Raw genomic sequence first — 18029 nt, forward strand, 5'->3', positions numbered from 1 at the left:
TTTCATTTTCTCTTCTTCCAACAACCAAAAGCCTATTGAATAACTACTTCATCAATTTCCTGATATTTCTTTTTATCACTACATCTCACGCTTTCTTGATCCATATCCTCCCCGAACATCTTGTACTGGTTTCACTAGATTCATCACCACAAAACCTATTTTCACTTCCCTATTGTGCTCAGTTTTCAACATGTTAACCGACTGTGGATGCTACTATGTGCCAAGCAAAGGCCTTAATAGTGGCTACGCCCAGTATCTTCCCCAGGTCTCGCTCAAAGCCCATGCCACTATCGTTTCCTCCGCGGCTAGCACGACCTTGACCCAAACCTTCGTTAACCCATCGATGAGCATTCTGAAAGAGGTTTCTTACACTTTCCCTCTTTACGATGGCGCCAGTGTTGTCGGGTTTGAATGCAAGGTCGGAGATCGCCTATTGCACAGCAAGGTTAAGACCACCGAACAAGCGGACAAGGACTACAAGGATGCCATCGCCAAGAAGCAGACTGCTGCTATCATGGACCATACCTCTCAAAACGACGTCTTCGTCATACGTCTTGGCAATGTTCCTGCTCAAGAGAAGGTGACAGTTGACATCACCTTCGTTGGAGAGTTGAAGCAAGACACTCAGACAGACGGTATCCGCTATACACTTCCGACTGTTATTGCTCCTCATTACCGAAATCAAATGCAATGGAGCCTGACTGACATGTCCCCACTTGGTCAGCCTGCAGTCCTCCAAGGGATGTCCCTCACAGTTGATGTTCAAATGGAGCAAGGCCTGATTCTTCGAGAGTTGCAATCTCCGAGCCACCAGATAAAAGTCTCGCTGGGGCGCACTTCCTGCACAAAGTCTTCTAGCCTCGAGCCATCTAGCTTCCAGCCATCCTGCGCCTCCGCAACTTTGAGCTCCCGGAGTACCACCAAAGAGGTGTTGCTACAGCACGATTTTGTCCTCCTCATAAATGCGGATGGACTTGATACGCCCCGTGCCTTGGTTGAGACCCATCCTACCCTTGCAAACCAGCGAGCTCTGATGGCCACTCTTGTACCCAAGTTCGCCCTCCCCCCAGCTACCCCTGAGGTGGTTTTCATTATCGATAGGAGCGGCAGCATGTGTGACAAGATCTCAACCGTGCAATCTGCACTCAAAGTGTTTTTGAAATCTTTGCCTGTGGGAGCCTGCTTCAACATTTGCTCATTTGGAAACAGCTTCTCATTTATGTGGCCAAAAAGCAAGGTTTATGATGCTTCTAGCTTGAAGCAGGCCCTACTCTTTGTTGGCTCTATTAACGCCGATATGGGTGGCACAGAGATGGAACAAGCAGTCATTGCCACCGTGGGAAACCGACTGGAAGGCAAAAGCCTAGAGGTTTTGATTCTCACGGATGGTGAAATCTATAACCAGGGCTCTCTGTTTGACTTTGTTCGCGATGCGGCTGCCAAAAACACTACCCGATTCTTTTCTCTCGGTGTCGGCGATGCGGCATCCCACTCCCTGATTGAAGGTATTGCCAGAGCGGGGAAAGGAATTTGTCAATCGGTTATGGAGTATGAGGAGCTCGATCGCAAAGTAGTGCGGATGCTCAAGGCTGCTCTCACTCCTCATATCTACGACTACAAACTCGAGGTTGAGTATGACGATGATTCCAAAGAAGAACATGAGTTTGATATCGTGAGCGATGTCGAAACGGAGGGAGAGGATTCTGCCACAGAAGTCAACGACGACAACATTTCTGTTGGGCTCAACCAGGCACCTCACAGGAACCGATCTCATTGTTTGACGAGAATTTCATAGAGCCTGAAATGATGCAAGTTGACACTGACACCAGTCCATCAGCTGGCCTTCCAACTCTCACTCCACCACAAGCAATTCAAGCTCCATACAAGATTCCTACTCTTTACCCATTCGTGAGGACTACTGTGTATCTTTTGATGGACTCCGACAAGGCCGAGCATAATCCCAAAAGCTTGAAATTCAGCGCAACCTCTAAAAAAGGTCCTTTGCAATTAAAGATTCCCATTCAGAGCATTGGAACAGGTGAGATCATTCACCAGCTAGCCTGTCGCAAGGCACTTATCGAGCTCGAAGAGGAGCACGGTTGGCTCTCTGATGCCAAGGATGAGAGTGGGAACTCTTTCCAGCAATTCCACCTGGACACAAAGCAGCGAATTGCAGAACGTGAATGTCAGCGTCTTGGAATCAAGTTCCAAGTCACCGGAAGACATTGCTCCTTCGTGGCTTTGGAGGACGATCTTGAAAAGCTTGACAAGTCAGATCACCTAGATAACTCGAGCACTCCAGACACCTCAAGCAATCCAAACAGCCCACGCAGAGCATCGGCTAGGAGAAAGATCACATCTGTTCGGTCCAAGGAGCATGCTGTCCATAACCTTACGTCAAGCTTTCGAAGGCCTATCTATGGTGAAGCGAGGTTTATGGACACTAGCCCGCGGGCGGGAACTGCACAGCCCTATCAGCCGCCATTTGGGCAGAAGTCGCACCAACTATTGGCCCGAGCAGGGCCAGTTTATCGAGGTGGCCCAGCTGTTCGGCAGGCGTACGTTGGAAACTTTAGTGAGACGCTGGCGCAACCCTTTGGCCAAGCAAGGAGTGGAGGAGTATCAGAGAGAGGATTTGGAGAATCACGGAGTGGCCGACGAGGTGGGAGAGGAGGCGGTCTCTTTGGAGCCTCCCAAGCAAACTCTCCTTCCACCCAGAGTCGCTTTGGAGGGAGTTCGGATTATGCGCCATCTGCCCCAGGAGGGAGGATTGGAATGTATTCTCTTACTTCTGGTCCAGCTAGCTCTGCAGCCGGCAATATGGGGGCCTTTGGTCAGTCTATGCCATCTGCTGGTCGCCCAATGGACAAATTTTATGAGCTTATTGGGCTGCAAACCTTTGAAGGCAGCTGGATGTGGTCGAACAAACTGTTCAATCTTCTCGGTCTGCGCGAGCAGGAGATCACCACGAGCATTATCAGAATGTATGATCAGCACTGGGACACGGATGCTGCCAAGTTTCCAAATGTCGAGGAAAAGGCTGTGATTGCAACTCTACTGGCTATCGGATATCTGGAGAATAAACATGCTGATTTACGAAGAGTATGGGAGCTTTTACACGCCAAGGCTGATGCGTGGGTTACGCAGAAGCTGCAACATATGGGGGACCCATCTCTCGGGGAGATGCGCTTCGAAATACGTTCTCTGGCTTGATATCTTGCTTGAAAGCCCGCAGAACCAGAGACTGTGATTTGCTAGGGAAGAACTTTGCTTGAACCAAGGGAGATTGGAACCGGAGGAGGAAATGTGATGGGAACAAACAAAAAAGTATGGGAAGTAATATCGAATAGCTTTGCAATGAAAACAAATTGTATGCCACATTCAACAAGCTTGTAATACCAACATCTCTACCATGAACAATGCCCACCGTCAACTCTCAAATCAGACCCCGTCATGAAGCTACTCCCATCACCCAACAAAAACAATACAGGCGCACGGAACTCATCCGCAGTACTAAGTCTGTAGAGCATATTATCACCAACCCACTGTGTCTCCATACCGGGTTTCTGCAACGGCTCGGCAGTAGCTGCAGTACGAATATAACCCGGTGAAAGCGAGTTCACCCGAATCAAGGGTATTCCAACACGAGAACCCCATTCAGCAGCCAAGGACCGAGCAAGCTGATGCACTGCTGCCTTCGACGAGTTATATCCAGCGGTATCAACGCCCTATTTTGCTTGTTAGTTTACTAGCTGATAGATCATTCAGTGGCAGACTCGCCTTATTCGAGACATATCCACTCATACTAGCCACTAGTACCATACTAGCCGTGGAATTAGCCTTTATCGTCTCCTTTGCGACACGTTGCGCAACCCGGAATGTCCCCGTCACGTTGATATCAAGCAAGCGGGTGAATGATTCAGAGGGAAATTCTGTCGCGGGCCCATTGTCAGATACGCCCGCGCATGCTGCGAGACCGCGAATGGGGTATCTAAGGCTTGAGACTATTTTATCAAAAGCGACGTTGACTGAGTCGTCGCTCCGCTGATCGCACTGTAAGTATGAGACAAGGCGGGAGTACTTTTTTGCAGCTGCTTCGAGGTTTGCTATTTCGAGGTAATTAGAAAACTCTCGCAATATTTATGTGTGCAGAATTTGCCTACCCCATTCTTCTTGCTTCGGTGAGCTCATGACATCGAGGCAGACGACGTCTGCGCCACTTTCGAGCATGGCTTCTGTCAATGTCGTGCCCATGAAGCCAGCTGCTCCGGTTACTGATTGAGATGAATTTCAGTCCACTTCTTCCTCAAATAGTTGTTGGCTCCTTTACCGATTATGGTTCTCCCGTCAAGTCGAAATAAATCCGCGACTGCGACTGACGTGCCTCCCTGTGGCTGCTTAGCTTCTCGGAATCTGGGATCATGGACATTTGACTGGAGTTCTTGGTGAGACATTGTGAGAAGAAACCTGCAAAGTTTGTAAAGAAAGTGACAGTATATAGTGTTTATTCAGGAACGTTCAATCGGCCTGGCTTAAATATGTTCACTAAGCTGTTCCCCGCATTTCTTTACGCACGATGATATCGACTCTTCACGCCGAGTCCACTAAGATGATATCCTGAACACCGATTGGCCGATTATGATATGGAGAGACCATTTTCAAATGTAGTCTACATCCTAGGCCACCGCATTTTGTCAGTTTCTATGCTTCTCGTCGTTGCTTGGGGCCTTGTTGCCTGAGGTTTCTGGCCCGGTTCTTACTCGGGCGAAAATAGAAAGAACCAGCGTGCCTCCTCTGAGAACGTTGTAGATATCTACCAGGGCTATGGACATACGGACCGAAGAAGATTCTGCGCGTTTTTCAACAAAATCCGTTGCTTTGTCTCCGATCCAAAGTTACTCTCTAAGCCATCATCAACTCTTTTCGCCAAAGAGTCAGCCAACGCGGCCGGTGTATAGGGATAATCACTCCCATACAGCAATCTGGAAGAATCAACCATTCGAAGAAGACCATGTATCTGGTCAGGAAACGGAACCCCCGCAAGGTCAAAATAGAAGCGTGTCTGCAACACGTTCTTCATCTGCTCTGCACTCACACCATTCCCTAGACCTGGAAGCATGGGAGAGAACTCGGCAACCCTTTGCAGAATAGGAGGAAAAGTACCACCGCAATGACAAGCCAGAAAGGTAATCCCTGGACACCGATCCACCGTGCCGGAAGTGAGCAGATTCATCAACGCCCGGGTTGAATCGAACATGAACTCCATCATTGGCGCCGAGAACCCAGGGACCGGCATAACCTTGCTTAAGGTATTCTCCCCTAGGTGCTGAATGAGACAGGTGGTGGGGTGCAGAAACGCGATCGTTTTGCGCTCGCTCAACTTGTCAAAAACAGGCTTGAATCGCGCATCACCCGGGTAGATGCCATGCGAATTGGTCAGGATTTGGAACCCAACTGCGCCTAGATGGTCCAGTGCATAGTCTATTTCTGCAAGGGAGCCTTCCACGTCCGGGAGGGGGAGAGATGCGAAGAAAAGGAATTTGTCGGGGTGATCGGCGCAGGTTTTGGACATGTCAATGTTGGCGCGCCGGGTTACCAATCGCCCTTCTTCGTTGTTCCCTGGTGTCAGATGTGTTCCCGGTGAGGACATGCTGAGAATTGATTGTTTGATGTTGAGCTTTTTCATTAGTTCAATGTGGGCTGATGCACTCCATTCCTGGGGTTTCAGTATTTAGCAAGGGAAATTGACTGGTCTCTAGGGGTGCTAACCGGGATCGCAGGCATTCCATCTGGATAGCCATTGCCCGCGAAGTCGCTCTGCAGGCAATATTCGCGGTATGAGGGTGGAACACAGTGAGTGTGGGCATCGATTCTCTCCATTTCGAGGTACTGGACAACGGCTTGAGTAATTGGCGCTGAGCGTGCAAATTTACTACATGAAGTCACCCCGCATTCTGTGCTGACCGCAGATTGACATTTTTCCAAGGTTAGGCATTAATATGCAACATTAGCCTCGTGACTAAATATTGCTTTGGCTGGATTGATTGGACTTCATGTAGGAGAATACAATGTTTGCCTGTCTATATCGCTCTTTACAAACAATGGGAATGTCGAACATGATAAAGCAAACCCGTTGGGTGATTTTCTTGCCAACCAAGAAATCACTATATGAAATCTGTCGTCGGAAGTTCTTTCGGCTCAACAATCAATCCTCTCGCAGCCAATAATCGCGCCTGCGTGAGCTTCAAGAACCTATAGGTGTTATCCAAAATGGGCGTCTGAACGCCCTTCTCTCTGGCAACCCGCAAAGCATTCCCCAGAATAACCTCCACTTCCATAGGGTTACCCTTATCAACGTCCACCAACATGCTAGGGCGGAAAGACAGTTCGAGAGGAGTGCCATCAACCACGTCATCCACAATTCCCGCTCCGAGATCATAGCCATCAGCCTTAGCTATCGCTGCCATCTCCTCCATACCAGGCCTGATTAGGCTGTGTTCACCCCCGAACCTTCGAATCGCTGCACTGTCAAGCTGCGTGATGGCACACATTGGGTTGAAGATTCCATTCCACAACACTTTGCGCCAGCGGTAGAAAACGATATCATCCACAATATCCGCATCGACGACTTTGCTGCCGTTATAGATGGCCGCAAATTCTTCGAGTTTGGCTCGCTCCATTGCTTTATCCAAGGCTTGGTTGTGGAAGACGCCTATGTGGAAGTTATCATGGTCATCATGTATAACGCTTCCATTGAGCTCGTGTGCGCCAATATAGCTGGGGGCGGATAGCACAACATTTGATGGGAATGCTTCGATAATCGGTGGCTCAATGTAAAGTCCATTTTGAAACAGCACGATGGTCGTGTGGTCTTGTGTGACCGCTGGAGCTATTATCTTTGGCACGTTGTTCACTTCTGGGATATTCTTCACTGTGACGATCACGTAGTCAAATGGGCTTTCTTGATCCGCAAGCGGGACTGCGTTGACAACTAATTTCTCTGTCAATCTCGTAATGTATCTCTACTGGCTGCGGTTTTGCATACCCGAACTTGGTCTCCAGCCGGAGAGTTTGCCATGGTCAATTGAATCAATCTCAAATCCATGCTGTAGGACTTTTTCATAGTTGGATCGCAAGACAGCTGTTACTGATGCCATTCCAGATCTCTCGAGCGCGACACAGACCATCGTGCCGACTCCACCAGATCCCACCACCAATACTCTCCGCTTTGGCATTCTTGTATCTGGCATGGTGGATTGCTTCAATGGTGTTTTCCCCAGGATGGCTTGGTGTAAAAGCTATGCAACGACCCAGCAGTAATTGAGACAATAAGACACGTTAAGAGGCCAAACATGTCCAGAACTCGGGCTTTTCAACTCTATACGATCTCGGAGGGCCCGCCGAAATCATTACGTAAGTCGGGAGCTCCGACATAGGCGAATCTATGGTATTTGATTGGTTGGTCGGAGTCTGTTGCCTGTTTTTCTTATCTATATCCTCCTAACTGGATAGTGACACCGAGCCTCAAGACAGCATCGTCGACTTGATGTTAAAGTGGTGACATTATGTTAATGAAGTATCGTTTACTTCGCATAAATTCTACAACATCTGATTCTCCGGCTTTTATTTTTCGTCGGGCTGCATCCATGGATGAAGCGAACCTTGCGAGTATAATTTGTTGTCTCAAAACACTTAACAACTCGATGATGAATAGTGATGCCACTAATGTATACAGCCCCTTGATACCTCCTGTAGCTCCCTCACAGTACGCACATTCAAAATGAAGAACCCGATCAAGGCCAAGAAGCTTCAAAAGTTGGCAAAGACACGGAAACCACAAAGACTTGAGAGTCTCTTGGAGCTCTCAGAGGAAATAGCTGAAAAGTCTGGAAGATGGATATATACCCAGCTCTTGCGCGGAATGCGATATATATGGTGGGATGCCGACCGAGAAGTCTTCCTACAATGGGCACAATCCATCATCAAGACGGAGATACGCCTACGCGAAACTACTCAACGCGAGTCCTACCTCAAAGAATTAATCCAATATCAACAATCATACCGCACGGTCGACGAGAAGTCTCGCTTAGAGGCACTAATCGACGAACTCATATCCTTGGATCGTGACTACCGAAACCTTGAACAGTCTTACGTTGCTGTGATCGCGAAATGTCCAGAGGGGTCGATGAAAAGTGTCTATCTATCATTTCGAAGCCAACCACAGTGGCATATGATGAGTCAGTGGCTTCGTCAGGATTGTGCGAATCGAGGTGGATGCTGTGGCCGGGCATGTCAATGCTGTGATAACCTGCCCGATCCTCGTCGGGTGAAGGGACGGGGTCATTGTACTGAGCAGTGTGGCTGTTGTCACCGTGCACGCGGATTCTCGGTAACAGAGGAGGATCGGGAGCGCATGAATCCTCGTTTTGATCTCACTGTTTATCCGCGGACAGCTTATAGTCGGGAAATGTTCCTTGCTCATATCTGGTCACTTCTCTAGAGCTCGCTTTCTTGTGGATTCTGCTGACGAGAACAAAAGCAGGGATTGCTTGCAAAACACTAGGACTTCTTATTTTATTTTCTCTATCTACGCTTTGGCAGGGATTGCTTATTTGTACATATTTTCTGTATAGTTCCAATAATGGTCGCTTATCTCACCCTACCTACCTATACTCCCCGATCATGACCAATTAATTCAATCGCAGATAGTGACGAAACACAATGGCTTTTTACTTATTGCTATCTGAATGTACGTTTCGCAGAAAAGGGAAACTGGTAGCGGAGGCGTTCTGCCAAGCAAAATACAAGGACATGAGCACTAAAAGCTTGTTCAGGCAACGGAATGCCTGTCAAATGAAGACGAGCGAATATATGCAATTTAGGAGATAGGTGTGGAGACTCTGATGCAGCCTGTCCAGGGTAGTGCCAAGCCGGCACATTTCACGCCTTCTGATTCGATGTGATGCTATCGTCGGTACCAACACTAATAGCTTCCCCGCAGCTCGACTAGATTTTTGATAAGGCCGAGGCCACGGGTTTCTCAAGATATAGCAAGGACTGACGGTTCTTAACCAGGGCCATGCCCAGGGGCACCATGTCTATCCGACATTTTTCTCATTTGACTCAATTCTAAATTGGCGATATGGATAACGACCCTTATGATAGAGACGAGACCTTCTGGGCACCAGGAACAGTTGCCCTAGAAGATAGTAATTATCCATGACCCAAAGAATAACAAGAACAATAGCAGATTGACTAACAACCCCAGTCCACGCCTCTAGAGATCAACTCGTCCTCTTCCCTACCCCCTCAGCCGACCCCAATGATCCCCTCAATTGGTCAACAGCCCGCAAAGCACTCAACTTCACTCTCGTCAGCTTCTTCGTGCTATGGACCTTCGTCCAACTGGACATCGGCTTCACAGCATGGGGACCCATGCAAACAGAGCTGGGTTTCTCAGTGGATATACTAAACGCAGAAGCAGCCGTCAACTACGGCGGTCTAGCTGTAGGCTGCATATTTTTCATGCCACTGGTACACAAGTACGGACGCCGCCCAATCTATATTTTCAGTGTTGCTCTCCAATTCGCATCATGTATCTGGCAGGCTGAAACATACACCGTTGGGGATCTGATGGGCAGCGGCCTGATATCCGGTATTGGCGGTGCAATCAGCGAAACGATTGTGCAGATGACCATCGCCGATATGTTTTTCGTACACCAACACGCCACCATGAACGGGTGGTATGTTATTGTCCAATCGGCAGGCGCATTCCTGGGACCAGTGGCATCGGGGTACATTGTCGTGGCACAAGGGTGGAGGTGGATGTGGTGGTGGTGTGTTATTTTCTTTGGTGTGACACTGCTCTGTGTGGTATTCCTCTTCGAGGAATCGAAATATATCCCCGTGCTGAATAGCGTGGATGCTACCGCGGCAGTGCAATCGGTCGCGGGTTCATCGAAGAATCCCAAGGATGACGACTTGCGGGATACGAAGAATCCCAGTGAAACTATTGCCAGTCGGGTAACTACCAACACCCAAATCAAGCCGAAGTCATACTTCCAGCGTATGGCATTGATTACGCCTACTGATGACCCTATATGGCCGCACTTTTATCAGCCTATTGTTGCGCTTTTCACTTTCCCGGCAGTTAGCTATGCTGCTATTACATATGGGACTACATTGAGTTGGTTCGCTATTATGACCTCGCTGCAGGCGTCTTACATGATTCTCCCACCATATAACTTCGATGCAGTTGGCGTTGGTCTTATGAACGTGGCTCCCTTTGTCGGCGCTGTTCTTGGATTCCCATTCGGCGGACACCTAAGTGATAGGTCTATTTTGTGGCTGTCTAAGCGAAATGGTGGTGTTTATGAGCCAGAGATGCGTCTTTGGCTTGCGCTTCCTATCGCGGTGATCAGTCCTGCAGGTATATTGATGTTTGGTCTAGGACTTGCCTATGTGAGTATATGTTCTTAGAGCCCTGTTCTATTTATTCTAATAATACATAGGGTGCGCACTGGGCTCTACTGGCAGTCGGCTTTGGTTTCTTCGGATTTGCACTTGCCGCAATTAGCGGGATTGCACTTTCGTATCTCATGGATTGTTACCAAGATGTGAGTACATTCTTTTTTTTTTCTTACGCCACTGCCTTCTCTAGCTAATATGCTGGTTTTAGATCATTGGCGACGCACTGGTTGGTGTGATCTTTATGCGCAACATCTTCTCCGTGATTGTTCTCTTCGTGCTCACACCGTGGGTCGAAGGCACGGGCATGCGCGACCTACATATACTAGTTGCAGTCATTGCTTTTGTTATTTTGCTTATCCCCGTGCCATTGCTTATCTGGGGCAAAAAGGCAAGAGTCGCTACTGCGCCGATGTACCGGAAGATGGCTTCGAACCAGCTCAGTCACCGTACTGTGTAGGTACCACGCCACGCCTTAAGCAATACTGAAATCTATTTATTCTCCATTTCTGTCTTAAGAAACTCATATTTAAAGTCCAAAAAAAATACGAGAGCTGATTCATACCGAGATAAGTTATCCAACAAAGTATTAATTAAGAAAAGATTCCGAACAAGAGAATGACTATCTGGTATAAGTAAAAGCAATGTACGACTCCCGGTCCCATATCATAACGCAACATATTGAATGTGCACCCTTTTTACCTTGTGCAAGCACAAAAAGGAACATTGAGTATAGCAACCTCACACCTTTCCAGCCTTACCGAAATTGTTGTACCCGGCAATCTCAATGTTCTCCTCAGCCACATAGGAAGCAACAGTATTTGGCTTTTGAATACTGCTCATAGTCTCGTTTGAGTTCATAGTTCCAGACTTGTTCGAGCTGACCAGAGTCCTTTCGGATGTGCGACCTGTGGACCGGAGCTGGGACCAGAAGCCAGACTTGCCCAGCTTGAATAGAGGTCTCAGATTGGGCAGGCAGGCTGCGATGATACCGACTGTGGCTTCAATGCAGGTCCATACGACGACTGGAACTTGGTGGTCTATGGAAATCGTTAGAATGCGTCAAGCGGGAAGTGATTTTGGATACTTACAAGTGATATCAGGGCCGGCATCGAGCAGTTTAATCATGGCATACAATCGGGCAATGTCGAAAACGAAGGTTCTGTGGCGGGTAATGTCAGAGCATTGATAATAGCACAATTGGGAAGGTAAAACTCACAGGCCACCAACAAGGAAAATACCCGACAGAAGCACCTTCTGAGATTTTGGGACGGGCAATGACCAAACAACTTTCGCCGGCATGAGGAGGATGATGAGATCACAGAGAATGTTTGGGATCTGAATGCCGTAGTAGAACTTGTATGGGTTAAGGCAGGCTCCTGGGATGGATTGGTCCCAGAACTTGTTCGCTGGGATACAAAGAAGAGCACCAGAAACGAAGACGCCGACCATCCAGAGAAGGACAACGACAGTCATTATATGCACACCAACAACCATGTATCGGATTGCGAACAGACGCTTGTAAAGTGCCAAGATGGAGAGTTTCACGAACGCCACGCAACTGGTGTAGATGAAGTTATTGGAGTATCCGATCTAATTAGAGTCAATATGTGTGCTAAAATTGGTATTGCTGGTGGCGTACCTGGAAGTAAAAAATCAGATTCTTGGGTGGAATCATGGTAATGTGTGATCCGAGACCATTGAACAGAACTGACATTATCAGTATTGTTGTCGCATCGCTCCAGCATATCTAAAAGACTCACGGGTAACAACTCCACTGGAGCATGCATATTTGAAGAAAAGAGCCACCAGAATGAGATAATCATCTAGGAAAAGTCTGCTTCCTGTCATTCGTCGGGCTACAAGACGCAGAACAACGGCGAGTGTAGACAATGTGAAAGCAAACACAAGCGCGATCTTGATAGGCCGACGAATGTCCTCGTTCGGGTGTTCAAAGTCGCCTGGCGTCCATGTGGCACCGGGAGATTGTTGGGCTGAAGACATGACGGGCAGTAGTCAAGTGGGTCAGCACCTTAAACAAATGGCAAAGCAAAACGAGAAAAGTAGTTGGTTTGAAATATTTGGAATCATTGTAAGGCTGCGCCTCTCCCTTAATATACTTTAAAGGATTTGAGATAGGCGTGTTAGATCCTTCTTACACCGGAGACGTATCATATTGTTCATCATCAATCCAAATGCCGCAAAGTGACATGGTCTGTCTACAGATCACATAGATCATATTCTGGGCGCGGTATGAGTGCATAAACACATTCACAGCCAAGGCAGTGTTCTGTGCGAACCACAATTGCGGAGCGTCAGGCGCAACTACATGTACCTCGCGTTGAAAGCAATAAGTTTTCAGTCTATGGCTTGCCAGATCATAAAAAGTTGAATCTTATGTACGCTGTGATCTTGTGCTTTTATCCAATCGGATGCGCGCGATGGAAATCGTTTCCGATATGTCACCTCAGAGAGTAGATGTGTCATATCGGCCCTACCACAGTATGCTCCACTTGGTTGCAGATGCCAACTTCGAGAACCAGGTAAATGGAATGTGTTGAATAAGAAATATATGCCTGCTTCTCTTTCTATCTGGATTGCAGAAAGTAATTGTAAATCTAGTAAACATTGACTGTTCTTCGACCTGAAGCCATTTCCGATAGACAAGAAACATTAGCGGCAATCCAAATCGGCAGTCACCCCTTCTTCCCAAGTAAGGGATTAACAAAAACAAGGTTGAGGCAAATCTAAGGTCGCGGGGTAGAGCTTTCCCGGGACATTGCCCTACAGGGGAAGTTTGATGCCGCAGTTGTGTCAAGTCAATCGAGTGGATCCCGGGCGACATCTCTCAAGCAAGAAGCGCCATGATCGCCCAATAATTGGGGCGTTGTGCAGGCCCCTAGATACCATTCCCGGTTTCTGCGTCAAGACATTCTCGTATGATTGGTTGACTGACATCTGAATAATGGGACTAAGACGGGAGGAGCTGAAATTGGGGCTCGGCTAGCCCCGTCCGAGCCACAAGGCGCGATATGTCGATTCTATCTCATATGCCTTAGATCGCGATCCACATGGTGGCGTTTAGTGAGATTTAGCCGTTTGAATTTGAATTCTACTCCCATGACAGATTCTATACATCTCATGCGCCACAGACAGAGATCGACAGACCTTAACTCTTTCGGGTTTTGAAAGACATACATTTCACTTATTCATCCTGCTGACTGCATGAGAAGTTGAGAAGTCCGACTCGTCTATTACAAAAACAGCAAGACCCTGACCAGAAGAACGACTCGTTGAGATGCCAAGAGGATATATACTTGTTTTCATTGCGTTCCATTTGCATAGAGGAGATTGGTGCATCTCCACTAATAGTGCGCTAGTTTATGGCGGGTCAACTCGCTTTACAACGGCAGATGCAGACAACCTTTTTTCCGAAACTCAGTTGTCCGCAGATCCCTCCAGCAAACTTCCCCACCCGGGGGAGAACCGCGTTGGCTTTGGTCCCCGTAACCTAATACAGCATTTTGCAAGTCTAACTCCCTCGCGTCGTTCTGGTCGCCCTTGCGACTATACTTTGCCTGGTAAAGGCAGTGGCAAATTGGACGCTGGCACTGTTCTTCCAATTTGTGGCGGCGTGTTCATTGGGCGCAGTGCCGTTCTCGGCCCAAGCCATCATCGCTAGAGCAATATCGTGGCGCGAGTCTCTGTATCCAAGAGTGCTGTAGGTACCAGTATTGATAGTTGCAGTTGGTCTGGACCGGCAATGTACCTTGGAGGAGTCATATTGTCAGGGTGGAAAGACAATGCTGTTGAGGTTAGAGTGGTTAGTTTGACCTTGTTTATTTTAGTGAATTGTTTGAATTGTTTGAATGTTTGAATGTTTGAACTAACTCCATTTCAGGGATGAGAAACAAACGATAAAAATCATTCATTTCAATACCTTAGGGCTCTACGGCACTGGAGGCTTGGTCGTAGTAATAAACACTAACATCCGGGAAAAAACATACGCATCTGACAGGCCGTGATGTTGAAACCGCGCTTGTGGAAATCACTGATGTCAAACGTGTCGGCGGTCGCATTTCCTGGGTTCAACTTTTCGGCAAGCTGGACAGTGCTGTAGTCGAGGTTTTGCCAGGTAAAGCTATCCTCAAGACCCATGAGGTCCCGCACATACCAGTACTGCTGTTCGATAGTGCTGTTCTTTCCCAATCCGATATTTCCTATCAACTACGATGCTTCGCTGCCGAGTCACAGGTGGCCATAGACAAATGTCTGGTTCACATCGGTCCAGTCATTATAAAGCTTGTGCAATGTGGAAAGCTGATCGGCAGTGATGCATTCCTCAGCGGCGCTAGGCATGTTGCAGGCCAGGGTCTTGGCATTGAAGTTGCAGCCCCGCGGGTCAGAGATGATATCCTCGCTGAGGCCATTTTGAGGATCACATTGTTTGATGACTTCCGCAGCAAGAATATCGAACATCTTTTTTGGATGGTATGAGATCCATTTGCGGGTGCCTGGTATGTTGTTTGCTTCAAACCCCACAATTGTTGGTGGGTAATCCACCAGGAAGTCGCGCCAGCAATCATACCGTCATAGTCTGGTGCCTGGATACTGCGATGATTCTGGAAACGACGCAGTGAATCGGCTGGCCAAACACACTCATTCCGCCCCCATCTCTCCATGGATATGGCGTTCATTCGGGATGAAACGGTGCCCGATAGGGGCAAGAATAAACCCTCTAGAACAGGCGACCATCTTCGCGGGATAGATGTCACCCTGCCTTCTAGATATACAAGGCGACTTCATGGAACGCTTCCAAGGAGTCGATCCTACCTACTGACCCAACTGCGAACAGGCCACTGTTAGCTATCAACGTACGCTATTTTGCTTTCAAACAGACGACAAGTGTGAGTGCAGTGCACAAGAACCAGTGGTTCATGTCATAGTAGATAAGCCGAGATTGAAGATGCTGCGGCAGACACTACGACGAAAAGTGGGCGCCGCTTCCCGCAGCGTGTCGTTGTTGCTAGGTAAGAATGTGAAATCGTACACCAAAATGCAAAGAGTACAAATCGCCTCGTATGCACCTTTTCCTACACTTCCTATCTGGGGAAAAAAGTCTAGACCGTTGACCAAAGCCTGGGTGGAGGCTGAGTAAACGATTTTGGTGTTTTAATGACGATGTCTCATAGAAGTTAGGCATAGTTACATTGTTATTACACTTACATAGCATGAATACTTGGGTCAAATGGCTAAAATATTCGCCTCGTTTTCAATTTCATGATAATTCTGGAACAATTTGGTTCCTAGGAACAACAGGGCAAAAGTGGCCGGATTTGGTCAGTAGATAAGTGGCACCCACTCAGAGTGCTGGAACGACATGAACTTGTCACCGGATAGAGCTATCTTCCGGAACGGAAACCGCGGGTGTTTGCCAGCCAATGTCTGTCTAGATTCAAGCAAAGCTTAGGCTGTGCAAGTAAATGAGGGGGAAACAGGGTCTTTCACAAATAATCTTATTCCTATCCTACATAAAAGTGCTCAAATTTGACTTTACGTCTTCCGGACACCAAATCACGCGAGCTTTCACTTCTACTGAGCTGAAACTCTTATCTTACCTGCCGGACTCTATAAGTCAATGGAAGATTCCGCAAGATAACACCTGAGTCCCTAGGGTATGCAAATGCACTACCAACCAGAATGATGAGCTTCTGGCGAAGTCTTCGCCACTGGGATTTCGGAGCTTTCAACGCAAAAAACGACAAAACATACGATGAAGAGAATCTTCGATGGGGAACTGGGTTATCAAAATGCCAGCGACTGAATTGCCGACCAAGGCTGAGGAAGGCTACAGTGCTTTTCCTTCTAATAGACCTAATGGTGGTCGGGCTGTTACTCCACACCTTTGCGCCGCTTATCATTTTGCTACGCAGAAATGAAGAGCTCTTCGGGTCTCGAGTAGCACTGCCCACCTCGTATAGGTCAGGTTCTCGGCATCAAATGACCTCATCAGGCCAGATACCGCGAATCCTGCACCAAACCGCCGCGACCGAGACGATTCCAAACAAGTGGATGGAGTCGCAGAAGAGTTGCAAAGAGGCCTATTCAGACTTTGAATACAAGGTAATCCTTATCCTACCTTGTGGAAAGTGCCATCGACATACGAAGGTTTAGCTTCGTGTCGAAGGAACTAGCTACTTTTGAACCTAACTGACTATTTCTAAGCTATGGACCGATGAGTCAGCTCGAAACTTCATCTCTATCGAATATCCCTGGTTCGTGGATACCTGGGATGCCTACGCCTTTCCAATTCAGCGTGCAGATGCTCTACGCTATTTCGTTTTGTATCATTATGGTGGTGTCTACCTCGACATGGACACCTGGTGCAATCAGAGTTTCCCCCTTTACGAAATTGAACGCAACACATCGACACACTACGCCTTGTTTAAATCAACAGTGCCGACCGGTGTGACCAACGACTTCATGATAACTTCCGCCCGGCATCCACTTTATGCCAAGGCAATTGCCAAACTACCCATCTATCATGCGATAACTCGCCTCTGGGCTCGATGGCAACCCTACAGTGCCATCATGATATCTGCTGGGCCCATGTTCCTCACTCTGGTGATAAAGGAATACTTGCTTGAGCAGCCTTCGCTACCTTCGGCGCTAGTAGGGGTCATCAATGCAACGGAGTTAGCGCCGTACATCACGGATATGGAGAGCGGCAGTTGGCATCGAACAGACGCACAGGTGCTCATGTGGATTGGAAAAAGGAGATGGACTTGGTTCCTCATGGGAGCGACTGGGTTAGCTGCTGGATTGTCCCTGTTTCACCGTCTACTGACGATTGTGTTTGATCGCGTGCTTCGCAAGGTTGATTTTGATTCCAGCAACCCGAAGGTGGCCAAGGAATCATGACTGAGATAGAATGGCAAATGATCTCTTTAAGTACAACTAGTAATTATGTATTATATTCGTCGATTCAGCTATACTGTTGGTTGAAAAAAATAGTTTCCTGTGGACGCAAATACTTCAAGCCACAATGAATGTTATTGCAGCGTATTATTGACAGGGACTTCTCTGACCTCAACAGCGAGATCTCCCAGTATACCTTCATAAGGAGGGGTAGAAACTTCCACGAGGTAATGCTCATTGTCAACGTCGGCCAGATGAAGCTCGTTCCCAATTCGTTCCCAAGGTCCATTCCAGTACAGGGACGTTATCAAACTCTTCTCATCGTAGTAGAGATCAATCATTCCCTCAATGCCTAGCCCAAATGCTGCACTCCCGCAGACCGATACCACGGCACTTTGGCCATGTGGTATTGAGATCTGATTGACATCTTCTGGGGAGATGAGCCTGGGAGTGTCGCCCTTCTCGTAGGGTTGGCCACTGGTAATACCGTTAGTTAACGAGCGGGAGTACCATTTGAATTCATGATCATACCGTGTGCAGACTAGGTTCCTCAGGGAGATGGTGCCTTGGGAAAGATTGTTCTTTATGGTCAAAGAAAGGTGCTGCGTAAGGTGACAATTCATTTGTTTTGATTGGCAGCGAAC

The 18029-nt window shown here is 47.8% G+C and overlaps 9 protein-coding genes across 9 annotated transcripts; 4 read left to right on the forward strand and 5 right to left on the reverse strand.

Annotated features, from left to right (window-relative positions):
• Window positions 1–190: 190 nt before the first annotated feature.
• PENARI_c012G04978 (uncharacterized protein) lies at window positions 191–3213 on the forward strand (the record flags this gene model as incomplete). The annotated part of the gene is made up of 2 exons (XM_022632898.1): window positions 191–1775; window positions 1838–3213. The coding sequence occupies 2 exons, from the start codon at window positions 191–193 to the stop codon at window positions 3211–3213; spliced, it is 2961 nt and encodes a 986-aa protein (XP_022487277.1).
• A 194-nt stretch (window positions 3214–3407) lies between these two features.
• On the reverse strand, window positions 3408–4454 carry PENARI_c012G00007 (uncharacterized protein; the record flags this gene model as incomplete). Its single annotated transcript, XM_022632775.1, has 4 exons — window positions 3408–3728; window positions 3820–4106; window positions 4164–4274; window positions 4331–4454. 4 exons carry the CDS (start codon window positions 4452–4454, stop codon window positions 3408–3410), a joined length of 843 nt encoding a protein of 280 aa, XP_022487335.1.
• A 459-nt stretch (window positions 4455–4913) lies between these two features.
• Window positions 4914–7187, reverse strand: PENARI_c012G07294 (uncharacterized protein; the record flags this gene model as incomplete). Its single annotated transcript, XM_022632960.1, has 5 exons — window positions 4914–4917; window positions 4977–5716; window positions 5770–5932; window positions 6166–6991; window positions 7046–7187. The coding sequence occupies 5 exons, from the start codon at window positions 7185–7187 to the stop codon at window positions 4914–4916; spliced, it is 1875 nt and encodes a 624-aa protein (XP_022487194.1).
• Window positions 7188–7780: 593 nt separating this feature from the next.
• PENARI_c012G07022 (uncharacterized protein) lies at window positions 7781–8500 on the forward strand (the record flags this gene model as incomplete). Its single annotated transcript, XM_022632954.1, has 1 exon — window positions 7781–8500. One exon carries the CDS (start codon window positions 7781–7783, stop codon window positions 8498–8500), a length of 720 nt encoding a protein of 239 aa, XP_022487144.1.
• A 642-nt stretch (window positions 8501–9142) lies between these two features.
• On the forward strand, window positions 9143–10927 carry PENARI_c012G01238 (uncharacterized protein; the record flags this gene model as incomplete). The annotated part of the gene is made up of 4 exons (XM_022632804.1): window positions 9143–9209; window positions 9269–10461; window positions 10512–10616; window positions 10679–10927. 4 exons carry the CDS (start codon window positions 9143–9145, stop codon window positions 10925–10927), a joined length of 1614 nt encoding a protein of 537 aa, XP_022487062.1.
• A 281-nt stretch (window positions 10928–11208) lies between these two features.
• On the reverse strand, window positions 11209–12471 carry PENARI_c012G05547 (uncharacterized protein; the record flags this gene model as incomplete). The annotated part of the gene is made up of 5 exons (XM_022632911.1): window positions 11209–11507; window positions 11559–11629; window positions 11687–12060; window positions 12110–12177; window positions 12231–12471. 5 exons carry the CDS (start codon window positions 12469–12471, stop codon window positions 11209–11211), a joined length of 1053 nt encoding a protein of 350 aa, XP_022487095.1.
• Window positions 12472–13999: 1528 nt separating this feature from the next.
• PENARI_c012G12459 (uncharacterized protein) lies at window positions 14000–14946 on the reverse strand (the record flags this gene model as incomplete). The annotated part of the gene is made up of 4 exons (XM_022633083.1): window positions 14000–14186; window positions 14237–14273; window positions 14475–14662; window positions 14720–14946. 4 exons carry the CDS (start codon window positions 14944–14946, stop codon window positions 14000–14002), a joined length of 639 nt encoding a protein of 212 aa, XP_022487346.1.
• Window positions 14947–16344: 1398 nt separating this feature from the next.
• Window positions 16345–17388, forward strand: PENARI_c012G01573 (glycosyltransferase family 32 protein; the record flags this gene model as incomplete). The annotated part of the gene is made up of 2 exons (XM_022632812.1): window positions 16345–16590; window positions 16693–17388. The coding sequence occupies 2 exons, from the start codon at window positions 16345–16347 to the stop codon at window positions 17386–17388; spliced, it is 942 nt and encodes a 313-aa protein (XP_022487212.1).
• Window positions 17389–17519: 131 nt separating this feature from the next.
• Window positions 17520–18008, reverse strand: PENARI_c012G06048 (uncharacterized protein; the record flags this gene model as incomplete). Its single annotated transcript, XM_022632921.1, has 2 exons — window positions 17520–17862; window positions 17917–18008. The coding sequence occupies 2 exons, from the start codon at window positions 18006–18008 to the stop codon at window positions 17520–17522; spliced, it is 435 nt and encodes a 144-aa protein (XP_022487192.1).
• Between the last annotated feature and the right edge of the window lie 21 nt (window positions 18009–18029).

Source organism: Penicillium arizonense, assembly GCF_001773325.1.
Source record: "Penicillium arizonense strain CBS 141311 chromosome Unknown PENARI_contig012, whole genome shotgun sequence".
Taxonomy (NCBI): Eukaryota; Fungi; Ascomycota; class Eurotiomycetes; order Eurotiales; family Aspergillaceae; genus Penicillium; species Penicillium arizonense.